Source organism: Centropristis striata, chromosome 24 (assembly GCF_030273125.1).
Source record: "Centropristis striata isolate RG_2023a ecotype Rhode Island chromosome 24, C.striata_1.0, whole genome shotgun sequence".
NCBI lineage: Eukaryota > Metazoa > Chordata > Actinopteri > Perciformes > Serranidae > Centropristis > Centropristis striata.
Genome location: NC_081540.1, coordinates 7,753,860 through 7,777,413, shown reverse-complemented (window position 1 = coordinate 7,777,413; position 23,554 = coordinate 7,753,860). Strand labels below are relative to the sequence as shown.

The 23,554-nt window shown below is 37.3% G+C and overlaps 1 protein-coding gene across 2 annotated transcripts; it reads right to left on the bottom strand.

The window, feature by feature from the left end:
* Nucleotides 1–978: 978 nt before the first annotated feature.
* Nucleotides 979–22,748, bottom strand: LOC131962761 (voltage-dependent L-type calcium channel subunit beta-4-like). 2 transcript variants are annotated; one of them, XM_059327818.1, is made up of 14 exons: nucleotides 22,686–22,748; nucleotides 20,009–20,092; nucleotides 13,312–13,482; nucleotides 12,122–12,244; nucleotides 11,894–12,021; nucleotides 8,677–8,753; nucleotides 8,188–8,207; nucleotides 6,914–6,994; nucleotides 6,154–6,212; nucleotides 5,762–5,871; nucleotides 5,379–5,530; nucleotides 3,374–3,469; nucleotides 2,873–3,058; nucleotides 979–2,160 (listed from the first exon to the last, which is right to left on the bottom strand). In XM_059327818.1, the coding sequence occupies exons 1-14, from the start codon at nucleotides 22,746–22,748 to the stop codon at nucleotides 1,897–1,899; spliced, it is 1,614 nt and encodes a 537-aa protein (XP_059183801.1). In that variant the 3' UTR covers nucleotides 979–1,896. The 2 variants fall into 2 exon arrangements, with proteins under 2 accessions (XP_059183801.1, XP_059183799.1); XM_059327816.1 differs by lacking the exons at nucleotides 20,009–20,092; nucleotides 22,686–22,748 and adding an exon at nucleotides 17,772–18,160.
* Nucleotides 22,749–23,554: the final 806 nt, after the last annotated feature.

The window sequence follows — 23,554 nt, the reverse complement described above, 5'->3', positions numbered from 1 at the left end:
CACATGATTCTGATGACATAAATATTGTAATACCTCTACACGACAAACTGTGTTCTTGTGGCTTTCTTATTTCAACAACTTAACTATCTCATTATTTCAAGATAACGAATGCTTACTTTCTCCTGATGCCTCTTTCTCTCACAGAGGTGAGGAGGAATGACTTTGTGGCTAGACTACAAACTACGGAAGACCTTTTTCATGTGACAATAAGACAAAAAAAAGTAAGCGCTCGTTTCAGTTTAATGCTCTGTTCAGCCAAAGAAGTCTCTTTTAATGCTCAAAATTGTTTGGCTGGAACTGTTTGTTATCTGGAGATGAGATAATTAATCACAAGTTAAGTTGATATCTTAAAGAAATAAGATATATACAGTATATTATGATGATAACAAGCCTTAAAAACATTATAAAGCAGCTCTGCTTCCACACAAAGTACCACGTGCGTTCTGTAAACTCTTCTCCATGTTATATTTAATTAACCTTTTAGTGAGGGCTGTTTCCAACATAACTCTGAATTTATAAAAACTATTACCCACTGAAACTCTTTAAAACTTCCAGAGTGACTTCGTGTATTGAGTTACAAACCGCAGGGATCCAGAGATATCCTTCATCTGTAATTCGGGCCATCTTTTTCTTTTCTTTTTTTTGTGCCCTATACTTCTACAAACATCGACTTGATTACAGTAGGGTTTCTATTTTACGTTTGGAGGGAACATGCTCTGCAGTCAGGACAACATGCCAGCTACACAGAGAATGAACATGATGCAACCGATCCTGCCGTGTCACATTTTTAATGCTTTAATCCCCTAAAACCACAGGAAGGAACTTCCAAGGACTTCGCCACCATCTGTACCTTTGTTTTAATGCGAATAAATGCAAAAAACCTGCAGCAGCAGTTTCTCTTTTAGGTCTATCAAACAGAAAGAAAAGAAAACCCAGATCCAAGTCCTGGTTCTTCACACTGGCCATAAACAGGACATCCCAAAAGGTTCTCACAGCAGTCTAAACAACATCAAACAGCATCTCAAGTAGTATTTCACTATTCTATCCGACTGTCTAAGTGCGAGCAGTATTGCCTTCTCCTACAGTGTAACCGAGATCTGATCCCAGCACCATCAGAATCTGCCCCACTTGTGACGGTGAGGGTCTTCACCCAAATTAAATCCTAAAGCTATGCTACAGAAAAGCTGGCCTTGCTCAAAGTGACTTTCAAATAGCAAAATAGTTTGGGAATGTGAAGCACCAGTTTTCAAAACTAGCAGCCAGTTATCACCAACGCGAACCCCCCGCCACCAGACGCCGTTCCACACAATCAGGTCTTTTAGAAAATTGGACCTCCGTATCTACACCTCATTATAAGAGAATCCAGAATGCTAGGTACAAAATATCAATGGAGTGGATGCGGAGGTTGGTCATCTATCAGCATGCAATAAGCTAAATGGTGAGAGGATTTATACATGGCCCAGGGTGCGGGTCAGCAGCCTTCAGCCGTCTGTGTGCAGTGGACTTCCCTCCGACCGGGTGCGATGTCCCAGGCACTTAGAAGCCCATACACCATCACCATCTGACCACTATCCATAATTAGCTTGCTGACCGAGGCAACAAGCCCAATCTGCGCTGCACGTCTGCTGAGCTTTGTGTTCCCAAAAGGTCCCAGAAAAACAGAAATTAAAGGAATTCATTTTACAGCATTGTTGGCATCCTGAACCTCTCCAAAAAAAACAAAAAAAAAAAAACACCTGAAAGTGATTTAGTTGGAATTTTAAAGAGAAAAATAGCCAGGTAGACGACACAAATTAACTGAAACTAAAAAGGTACAATTTGGGACTGTCTTGGCTCTGTTGCAGCGTTTGTCGTGGTATCTGGGCCGTCTGGGCCCCGGTGATGATGGAGGTGGGCTCAGAGCCGGTGCCGGGAGTCATGGCTGTAGCTGCCGGGTGAACTGCGATTGCGATGTGGCTTGTATGCATCCTGATAGGGGTCCTGGTAGTCCTGGTAGGGGTCCTGCTGCTCTCGGCTATGCTGCGAGCCAGAAGACATGCGGTTGCGTCCCTTGTGCGCCCGCTCGTTGTGGTAGTTTTCGTCCGATGTCATCAGGTTGCGTCGTTCGTTCGGGGTGGAGTGATCTCCCGTGTGGTTGCTCTGTCGCATTCTTTGGCTCTGCTGATCACATGAACACAGCAAGGACACAGTGAGGATCAAGACTGGACATCAGTGCATGTTAGCCTCCATACAGAAGCATTAGGGCCATCTTTATGTTATGGATTTCTTTGAAATTTCAGTCAGTATGTGCTTGCTAATATTATCAGTTTAGACGACATAATTGTGTATCTCAATACAGGATTTTTTTTTTTTTACTTCGTTTTTATTAAAGCTTTCCTGCAGTCATTTCACAGTACAATTCTTCTACTTTTTCAGGTATTTTCCAAAATTATTTATGGAAAAAAAAAAATCACAAAAAAATAGAGTAAATTTATAAAATATATTAAAAATAATTATATAGTTATTATAATTATAATTATAATATAATTAAAATATAATAATAAATAGAATTATAATACATTTAATTGCTGCAGTTAGCAAATATTTGTCGAAGGTATTTTTTTTAAAGCCAACTGAGGTAAATCCCAGCAATGCCACCTTTAAGTCTATTGTGTCTCAAAAAAAGTCAATATATATTTTGAAAGATCGTCATATTTAATTACTGCCACCCTAACTGCAGGAGTAACCAGTGACACAAATTATTACAAAAGCAAAAGGTGAAATTCATAACATTTCTATGAAGTTTAAAATTCAAGAAGCGGTCAGTGTAACGGTTGAATGCATTGCTACTCCAACATGGCCATAAGGGACCCTGGGGCCGGGTGATGTGTACCTGCAGTCCAGAGATGCTGGTGGGGTAGGGGGTGAGGGTGGTGGGGCCCAGGTTGCGTCCCAGCAGGGGGTTCAGGGGCGTCGCCATCGAGGTGTGGGTAGCTTTCCAATAGGCCTCGAGGTATTCGGCGAGATGCTCGCAGGCGTCCTCCAGCTGGTTCTCGTCCAGGATGATGTCAAACATTTCCTGTTGGCAGCAGATGGTCAGAGGGAGGAAGGGAGGTTTGAAGCTACTTGTGGAAATCATCTCCACACTGACATTGTCTGTAGGGTCCTGGTGTGTTACAGGTAAAAACATCCATTTCTTTCATGTACTGGTCAATTTTGAGGTTCTGGGCTATTTTACTTCCATTACACATCTTCTTTCAGGATAGTGGAAAGATCCAAAACAAACATTTAGGTGTATATTTTGTAGATTTTGTAGATTTCTCCTAAATTCACTAAAAGTTAGGTCTGTTGCAACATGTAAGATACAAACTAGAATACAAGGATGGTGACTTACTGGAGGACACTGGGCCAACTTGTCAGCTGCCACAAGCTGGACATTCAGATGTTTGCTCTGGGACTTCCCTCTGGATTTGACTAGCCTCTGCAGAACCTAGATGGCAGGGTGGGAAAGTACATGATGCTCCAGTTACACTGAAACAAAAGTATCGCAACTTTGGATGCAACTCCTCCAGGTCACCCAGTACTCTGCTTGTCTTGTGATGGGTGCAAAAATGAAGGGATGCCAGTCCATAAAGAGCAGTGAGAGACACAGAAAACACCTGATGGTGCAGCTGTGGGTGCACAGATTTAACAGTGCTGGTGAAGAAATGTTGCGCTCACGTGATAGGATGGCCTACTTTAATTCATGTTAATGTTCCAGCACCGTTATTGGTGAATGTCAACATGGCTTGAGGAAAAAAAGTTTCAGTTGTATGATTTTGTTATTGGTTATCAGGGCTGTAGCTACCTCTGAGTTCATATTCTGGGCTTTTAAGCAACCTGACAGGAGTTAAAAGTCTAAAACTTGCAAATAAAATGAGAAAAAACAATCAAATTTCAGGCCAAAATGAATGACCCACTTTATGGCATGTCTTCTAGTTTTACAGGTGATATTGCCATGCCTGATTTTTTCTGCAGACTGGTCAGTTGTCCTAATCAACTTATTGCAAAACAAGCACTTTGCATGCTGGAAGAGGTGTGGTGTAAAACAAGTGTGAAAAGTCACCGGACCGGGTTGTGACTGTATCTGAACGAGTGCACCGTTTCAAGAAACATCCATTCTGATCTGTGGTCGTATTCTGGAGGTCCTACTCTTCCATGCAAAAGGTGCCGTGCTGCAGTTTACTGACTCAAAACGGCAAAACGACTGAAACGTTTTTCATGCTGGTTTTGTGTCTGTGTTGAGCTGCTGCACCAGTGGAGGGGAAATATCAACCTAACATACCTTTTACCTTTTTTGTTACCTTTAACATGTCTTGTTTTCTGTCACCACCAACTGATTGAGCTGTGGAGATCATATCACATGCTTTATATTCCTATACTGAGTTTTGTTTCGTGCACACTTTTCTATATTTTATGCACATTATGATAAGGCTGATTAATATGGGACGTTATTTCAAATTATTAAATAAATAAAAAATAAGCCTATGAAATAAATATTTTTACTTTTTATTTGTATTTTTTAAGAAGTTTTATTTTGTTTTTAGTGGACTTTTATTTTATAGTTACACATTTAATTATTCAGGGGACATTTGATTTAAAAATAAATAAAAGTAGTTAACTTATATTTAATTAATAATATAAATATAAATAAATGAATAAGAGAAATAAACGTATATATTTATTGCCTCATTTATTTATTTTCAGATTTACTTCATAGCCATATTCATCAGCATATTAAATTATTATTTTTTTGTTGTTGCTACAAGTCTTTTTTATTGATGTTTATGCATAAAGAGGTAATGTACAAAGTACATAAATTCAGAAACATAGATGATATGAAATAACAGCATATTAAATTATTGAATGGGAATAGCTGTGTATTAATTTATTGAATATTGACATAAATGGCATTCCACAGATTAGTCTATGTATCTCACTAAATAAAGACGGTTTGAGAATAAATATTTGATGTATAAATAAATAAAAACAGTTAATGTATGTTTTAATAAATAAAAAAATACAAATGAATACAAGAATTAAATGTATGTATTTAACAAATAATAAAAATATAAATTAAATAAAAGTAGTAAAAAAAAATGTTTATAGCCATATTTATCAGCATATTTAATTATTTAACGGGAATAGCTGTGTATTTATTTATTGAATATTGACTTAGATTAGTTCATGTAACTCACTACATAAAGAGGGTTTGTAACTAAATAAAACCAGCTGCTCTGTTAGTATTTGCTATGAAATAAATTATTTTATGTAATTCTGTTACTGAGCTTATCACGGAGAGTGAAACTGATCTCAGATGTATTTTTCATGTTTGGCTGTGTCCTCAGAACACTCGGTACCTTTGGCGAGGAGACTTTAACGTGAACAATTATGGGGGCGAGGGAGGTCTTGAGGAGCTGAGCTGGATGGTTGATGGTGTCAGCGTCCAGCACCACCAGCTGCAGGGAGCGGGCCAACTCAAAGATCCTCTCGATCTCACTTTGCACTTCAGCTGACGAGACAAATCCAGAACACAACACACATTTAGACATGGTTGTAAACCAATTATGGATATTTAACTTTAATAGTTAAAGCTTTCAATTTATATTATTATTGTCATTTGTTTACTTAAATTCAGGCAAAGTTGAATTAGCTTCGGTAATTTTTTTAAAGTTTCTACATGTGTGCCAGTAATAGCAATAGTAACAGTAGTTTTTCCGTTTAAAAGTGAGAGTTTTCTTACCTAAGCTGGAGCGAGTGTTGGATCTCTCGATGATGGCCCTCTTACTGGGGTTGTTGAGAACAGATCTCTTGGCTAATGAGATATCGGCTGTGACTCGTGTGATAGATATCCTGCAGAGGAGTGAGAAAAGAAAAAAATATTTTAAACCTAAAAACAACTTCACTTTGATTAATTAGTCAGATCATCATTGGTGTGCAGACACAAACTAAACTAAATCAAATTTCTCAGTGATGCTTGATGTGATTGGCCCCATAATAAACATTATAGTATATGTGCTATGTTTGTAATATGATGCAATTTAAACCTGCTAAAATACAACTTTATCGTTCAAAATATGACCAATATGTCACTACAAAGACTTAATTATTAACATTTTGTCATCTTTGTCTTACCTGCCATCAAATCTGTGCTTGAGGAAGTCAAACAGTGCTTTCTGCATCATGTCTGTCACCTGCATAGAAAAATAAAAAGGTTAAACATAGAGCCTGACAGACGGATCTGTTGACAGATATTATCGCCTGGTATTTATTCTTTATTTTCTCAGTGACCGTTTATAGAATTGGCTAATTGGCCAATTATTTGTATTATGTGTGACAATGTTGAATATTATTATTTAGTATTTAATAAAGTCTGAGCAAGTAGCTCTCTTAAGTACATTTGCAGAAAAAATAGTGTAAAGAAATATACAAAATATGTGTAAAATATACACCTTAATGTTTGTTTTGGATATTTTTTTCTCACTATTCTAAAATAAGACTTAGAGTTATAGGAGAAAAATAGCCAAAAAAACCTCAAACGTGAGTGTATGAAAAATAACGTCTACATTCCCACCACCGTGACAATCATACGACTGGATATATTTCCTATCAGTTTGTGCATTCCTTGCATATTTCTAAACAGTAATGGAAGCAATGAGACATTTAAAATCCCAAATCTGCCAATTACACAACATATTTTCATCTGACCTCTTTGTCTCCTCGTTAGTCTGGCTGCAATCTGGATGTTACGTGGGCGCTGACACACTCACAATTAACTGCGCCAACAGGGAGCTATTTTGGGGACTACAGGACTCATCTCCTTTCAGTAATCTTGTCCCTTCTGCACTGGAAATCATCTCATTTCTGTCCAACGCTACAAGCGTTCGCAGCTCACCTCATAACCTTTGAGCGAGGGTCCCACCAGCACCACAGGCCTCATGGAGGGAACCACGTCATACGGGGGGATGTGCTCCGTCTGTTCACACAAATAGCAGCAGATTCATTAAAAAATAACACAATGGCTGAAAATACCTTCAAATAAATCACTCAGAGCAGACAGCTGTGATGGCCTGCAGAGTTGTGCTGCCATTAAATGGTACACTTCCACACTTAGGAAAAAATGAAACTATTATTGATGTAATTTATCCCCTCAAAAGGTCAGATTAGTTTAATTGTCTTTCCTGACAACACATTATTAAATGAATTCAGTTTTTTATCATTTACTACATGGAATGATGGATATGATGTTGTAAAACACTCACAAAACTTTAATCTTACAAGTAAATTTAATCAAGTACTGTACTTAAGTAGAATTTTGAAGTACTTTACTTGAGTTTTTCCATTTTATGTAACTTTACACTTCTACTCTGCTACATTTTAAAGGCAAATATTTTACTTCTTACTCCACTACATTTAGCTGACAGCTTTAGTTACTTTTCAGGTCGAGATATAACATAAAAACATGATCGAAAATAAACTCTATCTTTACAAATCTAAAGTGCTGCTTACATAAATGCATTAATATATATATATATATATATATATATATATATATATATATAGACACACACATACATATAACAATCTGCATTTTTCTGTCAATAAGTGGAATTACTATAGGTAATCCCCTTAATTCTGTTGTTTGACATTATTATTTACCTATTTACTGTATTATTATTTGCATCAGATGATGCTGTCATGTTTAGTTTTTCCTGATACCTTATTTAGGTTAATATATGTTTTGATATTTTATATTTATTTTTTTTTAAAATCACCTTGTACAGATCACAAGAAAGATATTTGAAACAGAATATAGAAAACAATCTGAGTGAGTCCATTCTGCATAACGAGTACTTTAAGTTTTGATACTTTAAGTACATTTGATACTTTTGTACTTTTACTTCAGTAAGTTTTGAATGAAGGACTTTTACTTGGAGAAAGTCTGCAGTGTGGTATGAGTACTTTTACTTAAGTATTTGTCCGGTATCTTCTACATTTGGACTGAAAAGTGTCACTCCAGTACTTTGGCATCACAGGACTGGTGACGACTTCTGGCTGAAGTGTAAAGTGACTTCCTGCCACTGGCTCCTGTTTCTGTTTTAATTGAATGAGGCTGCAGAAAGAGTCTAGTGGATGGTCAATGAGTGGGTTTTACCGTCACCAACTTACCACTTTCTGTTTCTGCTTTCCTGTAGGAGGGGAGAGAAGACTGTCGTCAGTAGCTGCTGCCAGAGAAGGCGTCGCCATAATATTTCAGAAACATTAAAAAAAAAAACATGCTTCACATATGCATCATAATTCATAAAGAAATGAAACCTAACAACCGGCATTATGAACATATAAAAAGTGCTTCTATTGTCCTAAGGTTATATTCACAAAGTCACATGAGTGCAGTTCAGGGGGGGTTCATAGTCGTTCATAGTCGTTGGGTTCACACTGTGGTAAGCCCCAGTCTCAGAACGCCTGCAGTCCTCAACTGGAGGAAGAGGAGGATCATGGGAAAATGTACCAACAACTCTACGCAGTGAACTTATGCTCTATGCAGAGACAGGGGAAGGATTTAGAGTCTTATTCTCTATGTTGTTGCGGTTCAGGAAGCTGGGCTCTAAGCTGGCAGCTGGCTATTAACTGCCCTCCCCCCCTGTCTGATGTCCTCACCTGCTGAGGATATGAGGGGTCGGATAGAGGCAGAAACCTCATCCTCTACACTGGAAGAAGAGTTCCCTCCAGACTTACTGGAAAAGACAAGAGGGGATAAAGAAAGACAGAAACACACCTTGGTATTAATGTGGAAAATGTGAAAAGAAAAAAAAAGAAAAAGAAATTAGGCTTAAACTAATTATCTACTGCAGAGGAAAGTTGCAATATTATTGTGTTGCAGGGTTTAATTAAACATGGTGCATTCAAGTCATGCCACCAAATACAAGCTATCAACCACAAAAAATGTTAGTGTAAAGTCAAATTCTCTGGCTTGTTACATCTTCTACTTGGTAGCACAAAATGTGAGGTTTATCCATCTACTGATGTTAAATTATAGTCACAGTAATACTGACTTCAACATGTGGAGACATTCAGTTTGTATTTAAGGAGCATCATGCATGCTCCATGTACGTTAGCGACCCTAACTGGCCGAACACGGGATGACAAAATATGAGGAGCATGCGGTGAAAAGGCCAAATGTAAGTAACACTGAGTTCCAGACAGAAGTTGGTCAGATACAGAGGACCAAAATCCAATAAAATAAAAAATAAAAAAAATTGATTAAGAATGATTTGTTGTTGTTATTTTTTTTAACATTATTTGCATTATTTTATTGCATATATTTTTAATCACATTGTATTAAATTTATCATATTTATGATAATTTTTCTTACATTATATTTTCTTACATGTTTTTGTTTTTTTATTTATTATAAGATAAAAAAACATGTATAAAATATAGTTATAATAAAAAATAAACTTATAGAAACTAGAGTAAGACGTTTTTTATTTTGTATTATTTTATTACATGTTTTTATCAGTTTTTTATTTTATTATGTTATTATTATATTTTATAATGTTTTTATCAGTTTTTAATTTAATTTAATTATGTTATTATATTTTTATTACACATTGTGTTTTTTAATTTTATTATGTTATTATTATATTTTATGCTTTTATCTGTGTGTTATGTATTTATTTTATTATTGTCAAGGGGTGTCTATGACTTGGTAAATACATTTTTTGTCTTTTTATTGGGTTTTTAAAGTCTTCACCGCTTATCTGAACTCTTTTAACTTTATTAACAGAACTCTAATCATTTTTTGCCAAATTCTACCTTCAGCATGCATTTGTAATGTTTTTTCCATAAGGTAAACTTTAATAGACATATTTCCCGATTGGGATTAACAATGTGCAAACCTAACTTTTTTTCCTGTTTATTAATTATTCTAATTTTTCAATCAACAGAAAAAACATTTGAATCATTTCTTTGTCTTGTCTTTTGTCGTTTTTATTTTTAAGAATAAGAAATTGTCTTAGAATTGTATAGCGGGTGTTCTCTTTTTCATTTACTGATGTACATTTGCAATTAACTCTTTTACTTTAAAAAAAAAAAGTCTTATTATTTTAATTTGAGACTTTCCAACATCTCTGGAAGACAGCGTACCTCTCGTGGGGCTAATGGGGTTCAAATGCCTCTCTCTGTCTGTGAGACTCCAAGCTAGTAAGTGAAGCTCTGAGGCCCTCCAGTCTGCTAAGATTAGTGTTAAACTCAACAAAAAGGCTCGAGGAAGTGCATGTGAGTTACTGTACGAACTCCGGATGACAGGACCTTCAAGACACATTACAGACACACGGAAACTACGAGGCTGGTCGGAGCGCCAATTACAGCTACTGACACGGTTTCACGAGTACAGTCGGCACGAGAAGACGTGATGGAGTAAAGAGTCATGAGCAGACCTGGGTCAATTCAAAATAAATCATCGTTAGAAAGCTCCCACTCTCCTGCACAATATCATGCGTTTTACATGTTTTATAGTGTTGTTGCTGTGAATTAGATTCAATATTTAGTCATTTCCATTAAGAATGTATGAAATCTTTAAAGCCTGTTTTCTCAAAATGAGTTTTTTCTCATGCTCTGAGCCATACATCTCAACTTCAGCTCAACTTACAGACTCCAAACTTACCATTTTTAACTATATTCTGAAGGGTTTATCTATATATCATTCTTACCCTGATTTATAGAACATTTTGTAACTAAAAACATGACGAAAATTGTTTTTTTAATGGCTTTTGACACTATTTTCTGACTTATCAAGTGATAAAAGGCGATTTCCTTATGTAAAACTACCAATTAGAGGCATGTTGGACCCTTTTTTTTCTCTGTCAAACAGTCAAAACACCCACAAAGTCACATGAGGATTGAAAATCATAAACGAAGGTGATGGGATAACGTGGTGGGGAAGCTGTACTACCAGTAGCTGCAGAGAAGAGCAAAGCTGGCATTCAGAAGTTGTTTGAACATACAATGGCACAAACTTTCAGCATGGAGATGAAAATAAAGGCAATGAAAGGAATGATTGGATGATATTTATGCTGAGAGTCATAGGGTCAATTTCAGCCCTGAGCTGCTATTTAAAGGCTATTTATAAGCAAGAAAAGTAGAAGTGTGTGTCTTACTTTGCTAGGGTAATTTATTCCTTATTCCTTTTACTGATTTTAATTTTATCGGATTGTTGTTTTTCACATATAAAACTACATATAGTTTGCTGTACGGTTGTCAGTTTACCAATAACCATTTCTTTGTGTTAACATTTAAGGGATAGTTCAGATTTATTGGAGTAGGGAGTTTGGAGAAGTAGCCAGAAATACTGACACAGCAGCTAAACAATGTACAGCTGTGGATTAAAACATATTTGAGGGGGGAATCAATATCAGCTTAAATATGTGCTTTATTTTGGAATATTTCACCCCTTTATCCTGCTGCCTTTCTCACAGAGAAATGAAGCTGTTATCAGTTCAAAGCCACCAAACTCCTTTCACAAAAACAAACCAAAGACACAAAATAATACTAACAAACTAACCGAGCAAGGGTGTTTTTGTCAAACAAGTCTGGTGGCTTTGAAGAGAGCAGAGAACACTCAGTGCAGAAACTTACACAGGCCCATCTGACGGCAAGGTGAAGCGGTGAAAGTATTCTAAATATAGCGTACACTCAAACTGATACAGATTCTTTAAGGTGACCAAAATATGTTTTGCTGCTGCAGTGCATTGCTGAGCTTTTGTGCCACTACTTGGAGGTAATAAACTAAATAGGTAAGGACTTGCCTCTAACTGGTGTGTGTCCATATGAAGCTTAGTTTATGGGACAAACAGTGTGCTTTTCTGTTACTTACCCTTGGACTCGTCCTCTCTTTTGCTCCTGCTGGAGTCGGATGTTCTCGAGCTTCAGAGGGCTGGGGATGAAGCCGATCTCACAGCCCTCCTTCACTAACCGACCGATCCACCAGTCATTGTTGAACTTCTGAACGCGGTGAACAAAAACCACAATGAAAAGTTCATGCTTCACAGAGGCTTGTATTCACAGAGTGGTTCATACAGCAGGTTTAAAAATACACACGTACCTCTTTTATGTGGAGGAAATCCTTGGCGTCAAAGGAGATGGCTGTGGCTGGGACTGGAACATCCTCATCCAGTGCACCACAGTAGCTGACGTTGGTCCTTACAGCAAATGCCACAGGCTTAGTCTGGAGGATAGAAACATATGCACCTACTTAGAATATCTATCAGCCAGTTCTCATTAGTATTTCCAGCATTTAACCCCCTTTAACCAACCTTTTGTTTGATAATGATAGACCAAGTAAACCCAAAGATACAGACAAATATATTTAGAATCAAAATATATAACGAGATGTTATCCTCATCTTACTTCTTATATTTTATATTTGCAGCCTGTGTTCACATTTGCAGCATTTCAAATTCTTCACTGAGCATGATTGTGTTTTGAAAGTAAAACTAAAAAGTATATATAGATTTTTAAAATCAGATTTTTATGTCTTTTTGTTCAAAATGTTGATCCAGTTAGTCAAAGTGAGAAAAAAAATATTATCAGATCATAAAGGTGAGGTAATGCTTAAGAGAATGATACCAATGTTTAAGTATATAGAACCCTTTGGTATCACTTTAATATACTACCCTTCAAGACCATTAAGGACAAAAATGTCCACTTCCAAAACGTCGATAAAAACATTATATATAAATATTTTTCCAGCTTTTTTGGGTTAAATCTTTCAATCAACTTCAGTCAAGATCAAAACTACCAAATATGTTTTTTTAAATTGTCATTTTGACCCTTTAAATGCCAGTTTTAGTACATGATGTCAGTGTTGTTTGTTATGAAATAACAAACAAACTGGCCTTTAAAGGGTCAAAATGCCAAAACTGTTTAAATATTTGGTAGTTTTAATCTGGACTGAAGTTGATTAAAAGATTTAACCCCAAAAAATTGTGGGGAAAATATTTATATACGTATTTATCATCATATCAAGTTTTTGGAAGTGGACATTGGGTAGTATATTTGTACACAGTGTATTAGAGAACCATTAGAACTTAAAAGATGAGAAAAATCAAGCCATATGCGTCCAAAATAAAAGTGAAAAATTAGGGTTAAACACATTTTAGTGGTATATACAGGCAGAATGAAAAGTATTCAAAACAGCCTAAAACCAGAGGGTTAAGCAAAAAACATTACCTCCAGTATGGTTAAAGCTTGCCTGTGTATGTGCCACAGATTAATCTGGCTAAGTAGTGTCACCTTGGCTCTCTCCAGTTGAATGGTGGCCTGCTGCTCCCTCTCCTGGCGGCTCTGTCCCGGTCCTTGGCTCTGGCTTGGGCTCTGGCTCTGGACCTGGGCCTGCACCTCCCGCTCCTCCTCCAGGGAGACATCTGAGTCTGATGGTCTGCTAGTATATGAATCAGCTGAGCCCTGCAGACAGACAGCACACGGTGGGTTATTGAAGCTGAATAACTAGGATGCAAACTCACAATGTTAGGATAGTAGTGAAGGCTCATGCTTCCCACTCTCTGTCCTCACTTCCTTTACTGACATTAATTCATACAACTTAATGTCCAAAATCTTGATCTATCCCTTTACTAAATTACTTTTGCTAAATCTCTCACTTTCTCATACATCAACACAATCAGTTGCATACAACCAGGATTTCCAAAAAGTTGGGCCATTGTGTAAAAATAAATTAAAAACAGGATGTGTTTCCCAGTTTGAGCATTGCAAATCTTGTCTTTGTACTGTTTTTTTATTCTGGAATATGGCTTTTATTTTGTTGCTGCTCATCAACTGCAACATAAATATGATTTGACATTTTTTGAAAAGTTCCTCCAGGACAGGGTGAAAATATGTGTTTAGGTGTTGAGTTCAAATATCTTTCTCCAGAATCACTGACAGTCACTTTAAAACAGTAGCTTTAAAAAAAATGAAATGTTGCATTAAAGAACTGTTTTTGAGCAAATAAACAAAGCTGCATGAACATACTTTGGTCAGAAGATGGCAGTGTAATGTGTTGCTGTATGCTAAACTGTCAATAGGAGAAGAAGAAGAAGAAAAAAAACGGTTGCTAATCAGACAGCTTTGGCCACCCATGAGAGAAAATGGGAAGAAGTCTTGAGGAATTGGATTCAATTGGGCAACTTATAATTGATCTTTCATGTCTGCTGTTCATGCTGCTAATATTTTTGATTCCCCAGTACAGTGGAGCAAAAGGAGAAGACCACAGCACTGAAAATGTGTTATCAACACGGCTAATGCAGATGAACATTTTGCTTCTCATAAGAAGATTCAGCGAGACACTGTTCCAGTATCAGACTTAGTCAGAAAAAGTGTGGACTCAATGACCTAAATTGTCCGTCTGCAAAGACTAAAGCACACAGGCTCTAACATTATAAGAGAAGGATATACTGTAGCTTCATCTCATTGACAACCAAAGGACCAGAACTGCAAAGCACAATGAGGGCCACTTAGGAAAACGCTTCTTTATGGGCCCATTGACTGTCCTGAGTTTTAGGGTTCACATCCACTTGCATTGCCAAGTCCAGACCGGTGGCTTGGCACCCTGAATGCAGAACAGGTGAAATGGATGATGCAGAAAAGAGCCGACTGCCAGGAGCATCTCAGACAAAGTGGAATTTCCATTCCTGTGCTGTCAGCAGTTAGTATGACCACACACAGCCAATCTCACACTTCCAGACAATTCTGGATAGTGACGACTTTGATCACCGCTTTCAGTAAGAGGCAGGCCGATTCCTGCTTCTCCTGGACCAGAATGTTTAATTTTTCTTTCTCTCTTCTCATAGAATCGCTCCATTCGGTTATTAAAAGTGATCGTGACACACGCGGGGCAGCCTGTCCATGCCTTGTGCACATTTTGGCAGTAGTTGGTCATGATGATATGGGAGACCATTTCTGCCATGAAAAGGAAAAATAACTTAGAGATAAAATTCTAAGTTTAGAGTATACTTCACCCACAAAATGATTTGTATATTAATTGTTCACCCTTTGTTGCATTGTATTGTGAAGAAACCTTTGTTTTTCTTGCACGCCTCCACAGTGAACAAAGACTCAAAAACATTTAGATTAACGACAGTACAACAACTCAGTGATTTTACAAATAATTTCATGAATAATATGGATAATATCTGTATTGTAAAAATATAAATATTTCAAGAATAAAAGGTTTTTCTTTGTTTGTTCGTTTGGCAACTTTGCTACCAAAGTTTTACTGTAAGAAAACCGTCTTAATTTTGTGAATTTTTTTCTATTTTGTACAAAGAATTCACTGAATTTAACAATTTTTAATTTGTACCAAAAGTAAATTATATTTTTGCACATTTGCACGAAACAATAAAAACCCCTGGAAAATATTTCTGGAAAATATATATACACATTTTTTTTTTTTAACCATGGAGGCTTCGTCGGCATAAGTTTAGCTGCTTTAAATTTACTTTGAAAGCCTTTTAAATATGATATGAATGTCAAATAATGGAAAACTGTACCCCGATCAATAATTAGTAGCACAATTAACAATATAGGAGCAAGAAAAAAAAAATAGTGTCTTGTATTTACATTTGTTTCCATGCCGTCTATTTCCTTTTAGGCTGTGAGGGATTTTTTAGTGCTGGTAGACATGCTTGACTTGCAGTAGTGCATCCTGCCACAAAGTGAGAATTACAGTAATGCAACTTTTTTTTGCTGGGACATGACTGGACCGAGTGCTTCCTTCTGCTGTGTTAACCTAAACAATCAGCCACTAATGATGATTCAATTAAAGAAGACCATTAGTCTCAAGAAGATCAATCAAGCTGGTCATCACAGCTAAGCACTTTTCAGGGGGTTTTTTTTACAAGCAAGCAGCGGCGAGGTCTGACTTCAGCACACTCTTGGTCTGGATTGTGTGCATTTAATCACAAAGTGGACCGTTTTCGATAACTTCAATGGTCTCTAATTTTAGGTAATATGAAGCTCACAGTGGCAGATATTCGTCACTCTTACAGGTAAACAGTCAAATGATTCTGCTGCTGTTTTTGTCTAATTTTACACTACTCATCCATTCCCATGCTAGTCAGATTGGTTCCCTTTTTTCTGAGTTGGGAAATCTTTCTTCCAACTTTGATGTGTTCCTGAGCTTTCAGTCATAATGCTACAAAAACAATGCATTTATGGGATTTTGGAGACGGATGCCGATACTGATTTTAGAGGGGGAAATTCATCAATAACCGGTATAGTGGCTGATATAGTATTTATATGTGACTTTCACACCAATTTCTCACTCTTTTTTATTCATTATACAAACAATGTATTACATTGTCAGCCAATTCTATACAGAAAAAATAGGAATAAAATAAAATGCTAAATAAACATCATTACTGTGCAGTTTCAGTCCATTGCTGACTATTTAAAATTGATATATAATATAGGAATGAATAAACTTTCAACTTGAGGGGGCGTTCATATGGATTTCTCCATCATTTCTCAGATTATTTGAACACATGAATGCAAGAGAAGAGTCTATAGAAACCGATGTTCTGGAGGAGCTTTGTGAAGTCCATAAGAAAGAAAAAAACCTTGATGATGTCATGATGATGTCATAGTGATGTCATCAGCGTTATCTAAGGTTTTTTAAGCCTGCATGACAAACTGGGGATGTGGAGTTTTAAGGATGTGGGTAATTACAAGGCAGCGAGGGTCTAATGGAAAATGATAGTGAGTTGCATTATGGGAAATGCAGTATTATGTGTTTTTATGGTTTCACCAATACTGGAGACTGAAAGTGAGGACATCTCTGCTTCTGCTGCTTCCAATGCAAGCAGGCTTCTTTTCAGCCATCACAGCTCACAGCTTCAATATGGAAATATAAGACTAAACTACTGAAATGCTGCTTTTACAGTCACAAATCTAACAGATTCCTGCACACATGCATAAACATACAAGAACATTTTGCCTCCATTTTTGTAAATCTTTCAATCTAACACGAGCAAGTCATTCTGAAGATCATTTCATGCATCTGTGTGGAGGTTGTACTGTAGCATCGGAGCTATTATCCAATGGAGTAGCTTCAGCATGTGACTCATCAACATCAGAATCCACTTAATGACATCACGATGCATGTTTCTGCGAGCCTCGGCAGAGCCTATACATCACGCAGTCACACGGTCAGATGAAAAACACCCGGCTGCATTTTTTTTTTTTCTTTTTTGCAGAAATGTGACTGTATCATTTGAATGTGATCATGTAATGGGCCTTTGGGGAGAAATGGGTGAATAACATCTTTCCATCTTCCTCTTTGAATCACGGATCGGTCCATCTCAGAGAGTGTGATGAACACTAAATGGCTCCTGCTGGCTCTGGTGGTCTCCTGACGTCTTATAGGCAGATATTAGCCACATTTACAGCACACACACATACAGATAGAGGGACATTTATGCAGAACTGTGTGAATGTCACACGTCAGAAGCCATCTGCCTAATGTGCACCCCCGTTCACACACAACACCCACCCACCCAACCCCCTTCTAGCCAAGCATAGCCCACGATCACGCTACGCTGTACCGTTGGCTAACCCATCAAAGGCCTCTTATGTGTGTGTGTGGGTGTGTGTGTGTGTGTGTGTGTGTGTGTGTGTGCACAGCTGAGCTACTTTCATCAATAAACACACAACAAGAGACCGCAAAAGCAGATTCTCACACACACATCCAAAACACTCACCGCCTCCGAGTCTTCAAATCCATGCAGGTACAAATTGTCATACATGGAGGTTTGATATTCCAACGAGCGCCTCTAGAAGAATGAGGGGGAAAAAATGAGAGTGGAGGCGAAGGAGGAAGGAGGGGGCACCACAGAGAAAAAAAAGGATGGATGGGGGGATGACGACAATCCCTTCTCTCCACAGCAGAGAAGAATATTTTTTTTTTAAATCTCCCCTCCCGTTGGATCACGCCTGGTCCTCCGGAGGCCCGTAGCTTGATGGATGCAGCTTCTCCCTGATCTCACAGTGCTGCTGGCTGGCTCACATTATAGGATGGAGAGGCTCTCCCTGGAGGTAGCCCAATCCTGGCATTTCATTTCATCAGGCTTCCACGCACACACACACACACCCACACGGACACACACATATACATATACACAACGAGCAGCAGAGGCGGCAGCAGCGGCAGCAGCAGAGCAGCGGATCCTTCCTCAATATCCAAGCCTGATGACAGAGCCAATGTGCAAGGAGCTGATTGGCTGGCTGGCTGTCCACTCAGCTTGGATGAGCACTCTCCTTGATTTTTTTTTTTTTAGCGCGGGGAGGTAGCGGGGATCGGGGGAGGGGGATGGAGGAGTAAAAGAAGGGGAGCAGCATCCTCCATTTCCCTGTTAAAGCTCATCCTCACTCTGCTTATTTATTCTTCATTCAATCTGGTGCTGATAATACAAGGAGGGCTCATTCATTTACACTGGATCTCTGTGTTAAAGAATGCCTATTGTCTATTTTCACATGAGAATCAAATCATCAATCACATTTCTAAATCTATTTCAGGCATCACATGTTTTGGTCTCGAAACATGTGCACATGTATTTATGTTTTAGGGATTTTTTCAAAATTAATTAAAATGGGAGACTTTGGTCCAGTGCCGGAGCAAGGATTTTAGAAATACTGAGACCTGATTCCCCCCACTGCACCCTTCCTCAATTTTTCATTCATACAGTTAACTCATTGACAGATTTTTCCAAATAATGACAGAAAATTAGGATGCTGTCAGTCATTTTCACAGACTAGAAAACTGGGCTGATTATACATTCATAACTAAAGTAATTCACACTCCTGTCCAGCAGGTGGCGTCAGCATGTTAATTATCTGTTGTATTGTCTTTTCTGGATCTCACAAGAAAAGCTGTGTTGTTGTCCAGCTGGCAAATATTTATTCTTTTTTGGCATTGCGGTGTTGACATTAAAAAAATGATTAAAACTGCATGATTAAGGCCTGTAAGATTTTACTTTATATTAATTATAAAAAACGATCAAAACAGATTCCTAGGCTCTTTTTAGGGGCGTGCTATATTGTATTGTTTATGTTATATTTGTTCCACAAAAACTCCCCCACTTCTAACACCAATCACTGTCCTGCTGAGTTCACATCAAAGAAAGAAAGCTACAAAATACCACTACTGTTACTTTATTTTGATGTTATTGTTTTAATTGTCTTATTGTTTTAGTCTGATTTTTAATAGAGCTTTATAAGCTATATATTCGCTTATTATATTATTTTTAATATGGTCTTTAATTAGGTTTTATGATAGACACTGAGTTGTATTATATACCATAAATACTGCACACTCTATATGCAGACTACATTGTGTTGAAGGACAAACACCTCCCTCCTTTCCCCTCGATACTTGGTAATATGAAACACTGACCATCACATCAGGGCACAGTCTGCACACGAGTTGGGCATTTGAAAGAAAACACTAAAAATACAAAGAGTGTTGAAATGAGGACATAAACAAAAAGTCTATCATGTCGTCTGTTTGCAAATTACCAGCCCCTGCAGTCAGCAGTGACGTGCATCACGTAACCTCATGCATGTTGAGCCTGCCCTGAAGAAAGAAAATGCACATGGCTCCGAGAACAACCTTTCTCATGCCGTACAAATGTGTAATTTTTGCCTTTTGCATGTGCATATTTCTGCATACTGGGGTCACTAAACAGTGTTGGAGTTGCATAAATTGGGTATGACTGGAAAGCTGAGACTCTTGTAAATTCAATTACCTCATTTTTGTGTGTGTGATGATGTTAGTTGCCATCGTGGCATTTCATAGTAGTCAGAGCATTTTTTAAATTTGACTTGCTGTATAAAATGACCTGCTGTGACCTCTAGGATAATCACAGCCTTATGAAACTTTACAACCACAAACTAGAGTTTTTCTTTTTTCTATTCCCAGTCTTTCTTTGCATGTCAGTACCTGTCTGAGGATGAAGCTGGTGGAGGTGGTGCTGCCATCCGACCTCTTGAGACGACTCCTCCTGGAATAAGTCCCTCGATTCACCTGTAGGCAAAAAAACAAGATCAGAAATACTTGTGTAGCTTTATTGAGCCACATTAAGCCATTTTGTAATACACAATGCAAGGAGACATTCATATGCATCAAATTTGACTGATCCCATTTCTAGATTGATTTAACTCTCTGAACCCCAACGAGCCTCTTCAGAGTATTTTTTGCTCTTTAGACATTTTACTCACTGTGGCCTTGTGTTTCATTGCAGTATATGAAATATGAATAAAATCTATAAGTCCTGCAGCTTTATGGAATCAGCACAATCATGGCTAGATGTGGGAAGATCTCAAAAATCTTTTTTGTGCAGAATAACAGAGTGAGAATGACATATATCATGAAAAAAAATGCAAGTTGTATTTCTCTGATAATTTTTTATTTTTTTTAATTGGAATAAAATGTCATTTATATATACAACATTTTTCCAAGTGCCCACAAATGTCATGAAGTTTGTAAAAAAAAATTGTGTCTGCACATCCTATACATATTACATTTTTATAACCTCTCCTGTCCTCTCCTCTCTGCTCTGTGTAAATGTCATGTGACCGAATCAATGGCTTCACGGTATCTCTGAGGAGCGAAGAATGTAATGTCAGAATCTAGTTATTCCAAACGGTTTCTTTTTAGTGACATTTTAAATGAGGGTGGAATGTAGAATAAAGTTATTTTGACAGAAATAACACAATTGTAAACTTTGTTTTGGTTACTTTTTCTAATGGAAACTTATGATCCATTCAAGGACTGTTGGAAAGTTCAGACATCGTCGATAAAGTCTGTTTTTTACAGTTTCTTTCTACGATAAACAATGTATTTTTGACGACCTCTTAAAGAAAACAAAGTTTTCATCGGGATGGTGGGGTTCAGAGGGGTTAAATAGTTTTCATGCATGTAAGTTTAAATGCCACAATACCATGACATTGCATGTAACATGACCAAACGTGTCTCATTTTGGTTGTTTTTTTGCATTACCTACTTACTTTTCTCCCCACATCCTGACTTTATCTCTCTTTCTGTCTCTTTCTCTCCCAAAAAGTCCAAATATAACCAGCAGAGCTAATCTCTAGGGAGCTAAATTAATTATCTGCCAGTGATTTGCCCCATTTCTGTTCAAGTCTCCAGAGTTAATGACAATGTCACTGTTAAAAAGTCAGAAACCTACTTCACTGAATTTATAAAACCGGGACATTAATCTGGGTCACCATCTCTCTTCTGTCTCTCTCAATACAAGCCAGCGGCCAAAAGCCAGGAAGAGATATGAGGGATAAAGTTGGCTAACTAAAAATACTCTGCTATTAATATCAGGCTGTTGCCTCCAATGATCAATCGAGCAGAATAAAAAAAACAACTTAGAGTTAACACATTATACACCAGATTTAAATCCTCATAGAAAATGATATGTTTGGCATGAACTGTTGCCCACCTAGCAGCATTTAATGTTTATAAAGTGTCAAATATAAGCAATAATAGTACAATATGACTATTAAAACATCAAGTGTTGTACTTCAATAATTATTTAAATCAAGTCTGTCTTCTGAGTCATTTAATTAATCAATGACATTTTAAATTAAAACCATAATTATCCATCCAAAATATAATAGAGTTTTGATATAGAGATATGATACTACCTCATACATTTACATATTTGACATAATATGAGATCAAATATCACTTCTTTTAATTACTTTTAATTTAAGCATGTATTTATTATGTAGTTATATTGGCTAAAGCTTGAAGCACAAATTTGGGGGAAACTGCTTTCAGTTTTGCAAAAAGACACTCAAACTTAACACAATAGTACCTGCAGGAGATTTAATTTAATGTATTGTATTGTATTCATTTGGGGGAAATGAAGAGTATATTTCCCCCAAAACACCTTTTTTTTTGTTTTAATCTTTTTCCAGATGTATGCAAGTTTAGTAGCATATACATATGGGAATGATTGTATGCCTACATAGCTAGTAGTTAAGAAAGTTTTTTTATACAGCAACTTTCAAGAGTAGAGATGTCATGAAGTGTTTTACAGGGTAAAATAATCAAAAACATGCATATAGGAAACACAATAAAAACAAAAAATAAGCAATGACACAAATAAGCCTTAACAAATAAGCTGTCTACGTGTCTATTATTGTAGAAAATAAAAAACAATTTAAAAAAAATTAGAAAACAAAATTATTTCTGTTCTATGTTTTGTTCAAATGATCCTGTAAAATAAGGAATAATAAAAAAAAAAACAATAAAGAATTAAAAAAAAGGGAGAAAAAACGAGGGCTTGACCTCAATGATGGTTAAGTTAAAAATTCAATTAAAAAATGTTTTTTTCAATACAAACACTTCTTATGTAGCTAGACAAAGTGACTCTCTGCTTTTAAATGCAGAATTACACCAATTTAATTTGAATACTTATTCCAGCTTTAGTGTGAAAAGGTCAAAGGGAACAAACAAGTTGTTACAGGGAGTCGTGGCGTTTTTTCCTGTTAGTAACTTTTAGTCGACGGTGTTTAAAAAGGTTTACACGAAGACTTTCTCTAAAGTACTTTCATAAGCAGGAAACTGTCATATTTCGACGGTAATTTAGTCGCTAGCTCACCTGAAAGATGGGCGCTTGGATTCCCTCGCCAATTTTGTTCCGTATGTAGATGTGTCGGGACATTTCTGCCAGGACATCGGTCCAGAGGGCTGGCTGCTCCGGTCCGGTCCAGCGGAGGGGCGGCGGGTTGCGGGCTGCGTGCTCCAGCTTCACGCCACACAGCAGAACATGAGCGCTCACGAGCCGCTGCTTCCTCTCTTCACCTGTCCGCCTCGAGAGACAGGTGTGCCGCTGGCTCCTCTGCTGCCTGGCGCGCGCCGGGAGGTTGTTGCACACTGCTGCCGCGCGAGCCACTCAAAACCAGATGATGGACGGAACTATTTTAGAAACCAGGAGGGGGGAGGGAGCCTTAAATTAGCCCAAAGAGGAGGACACCTGCCTTAAAGAGGCACATGGGACTATTTTAGACATCGTGAGGAACTATTTCAAGCTCAAACCAGCAACATGGAGTCATTACTTATGCACATTTCACGCACAATTTAATTTAAGAATACATTTTATTTAACTAAGTACATGCACTCGTGCACTGGACTTTACCATCTGAATTTGGATTGGAAAAAAATAGAAAAGTTTTCTTTAAAGGATTGACAAAAAGTACACAGTTTATCGTAGAAAGCAACTGTCAAAACAACAATATTGTTGGATTATGAACTTTCCAACAGTCCTTGAATGGATCATATGTTACTAAAGTTTTCATTAGGAAAAAAGGAACCAAAACCAAGATTAAAACTATGATATTTCTGTCAAATCAATCACTTTATTCTTCATTGAAATAGTTGCTAAAAAAAATTAAATGCTCTTCAGCAACACGAAGCCATGATTGATTCTGCTGAGACAAACGGTCACGTGACAAATATTCACTGAAAATC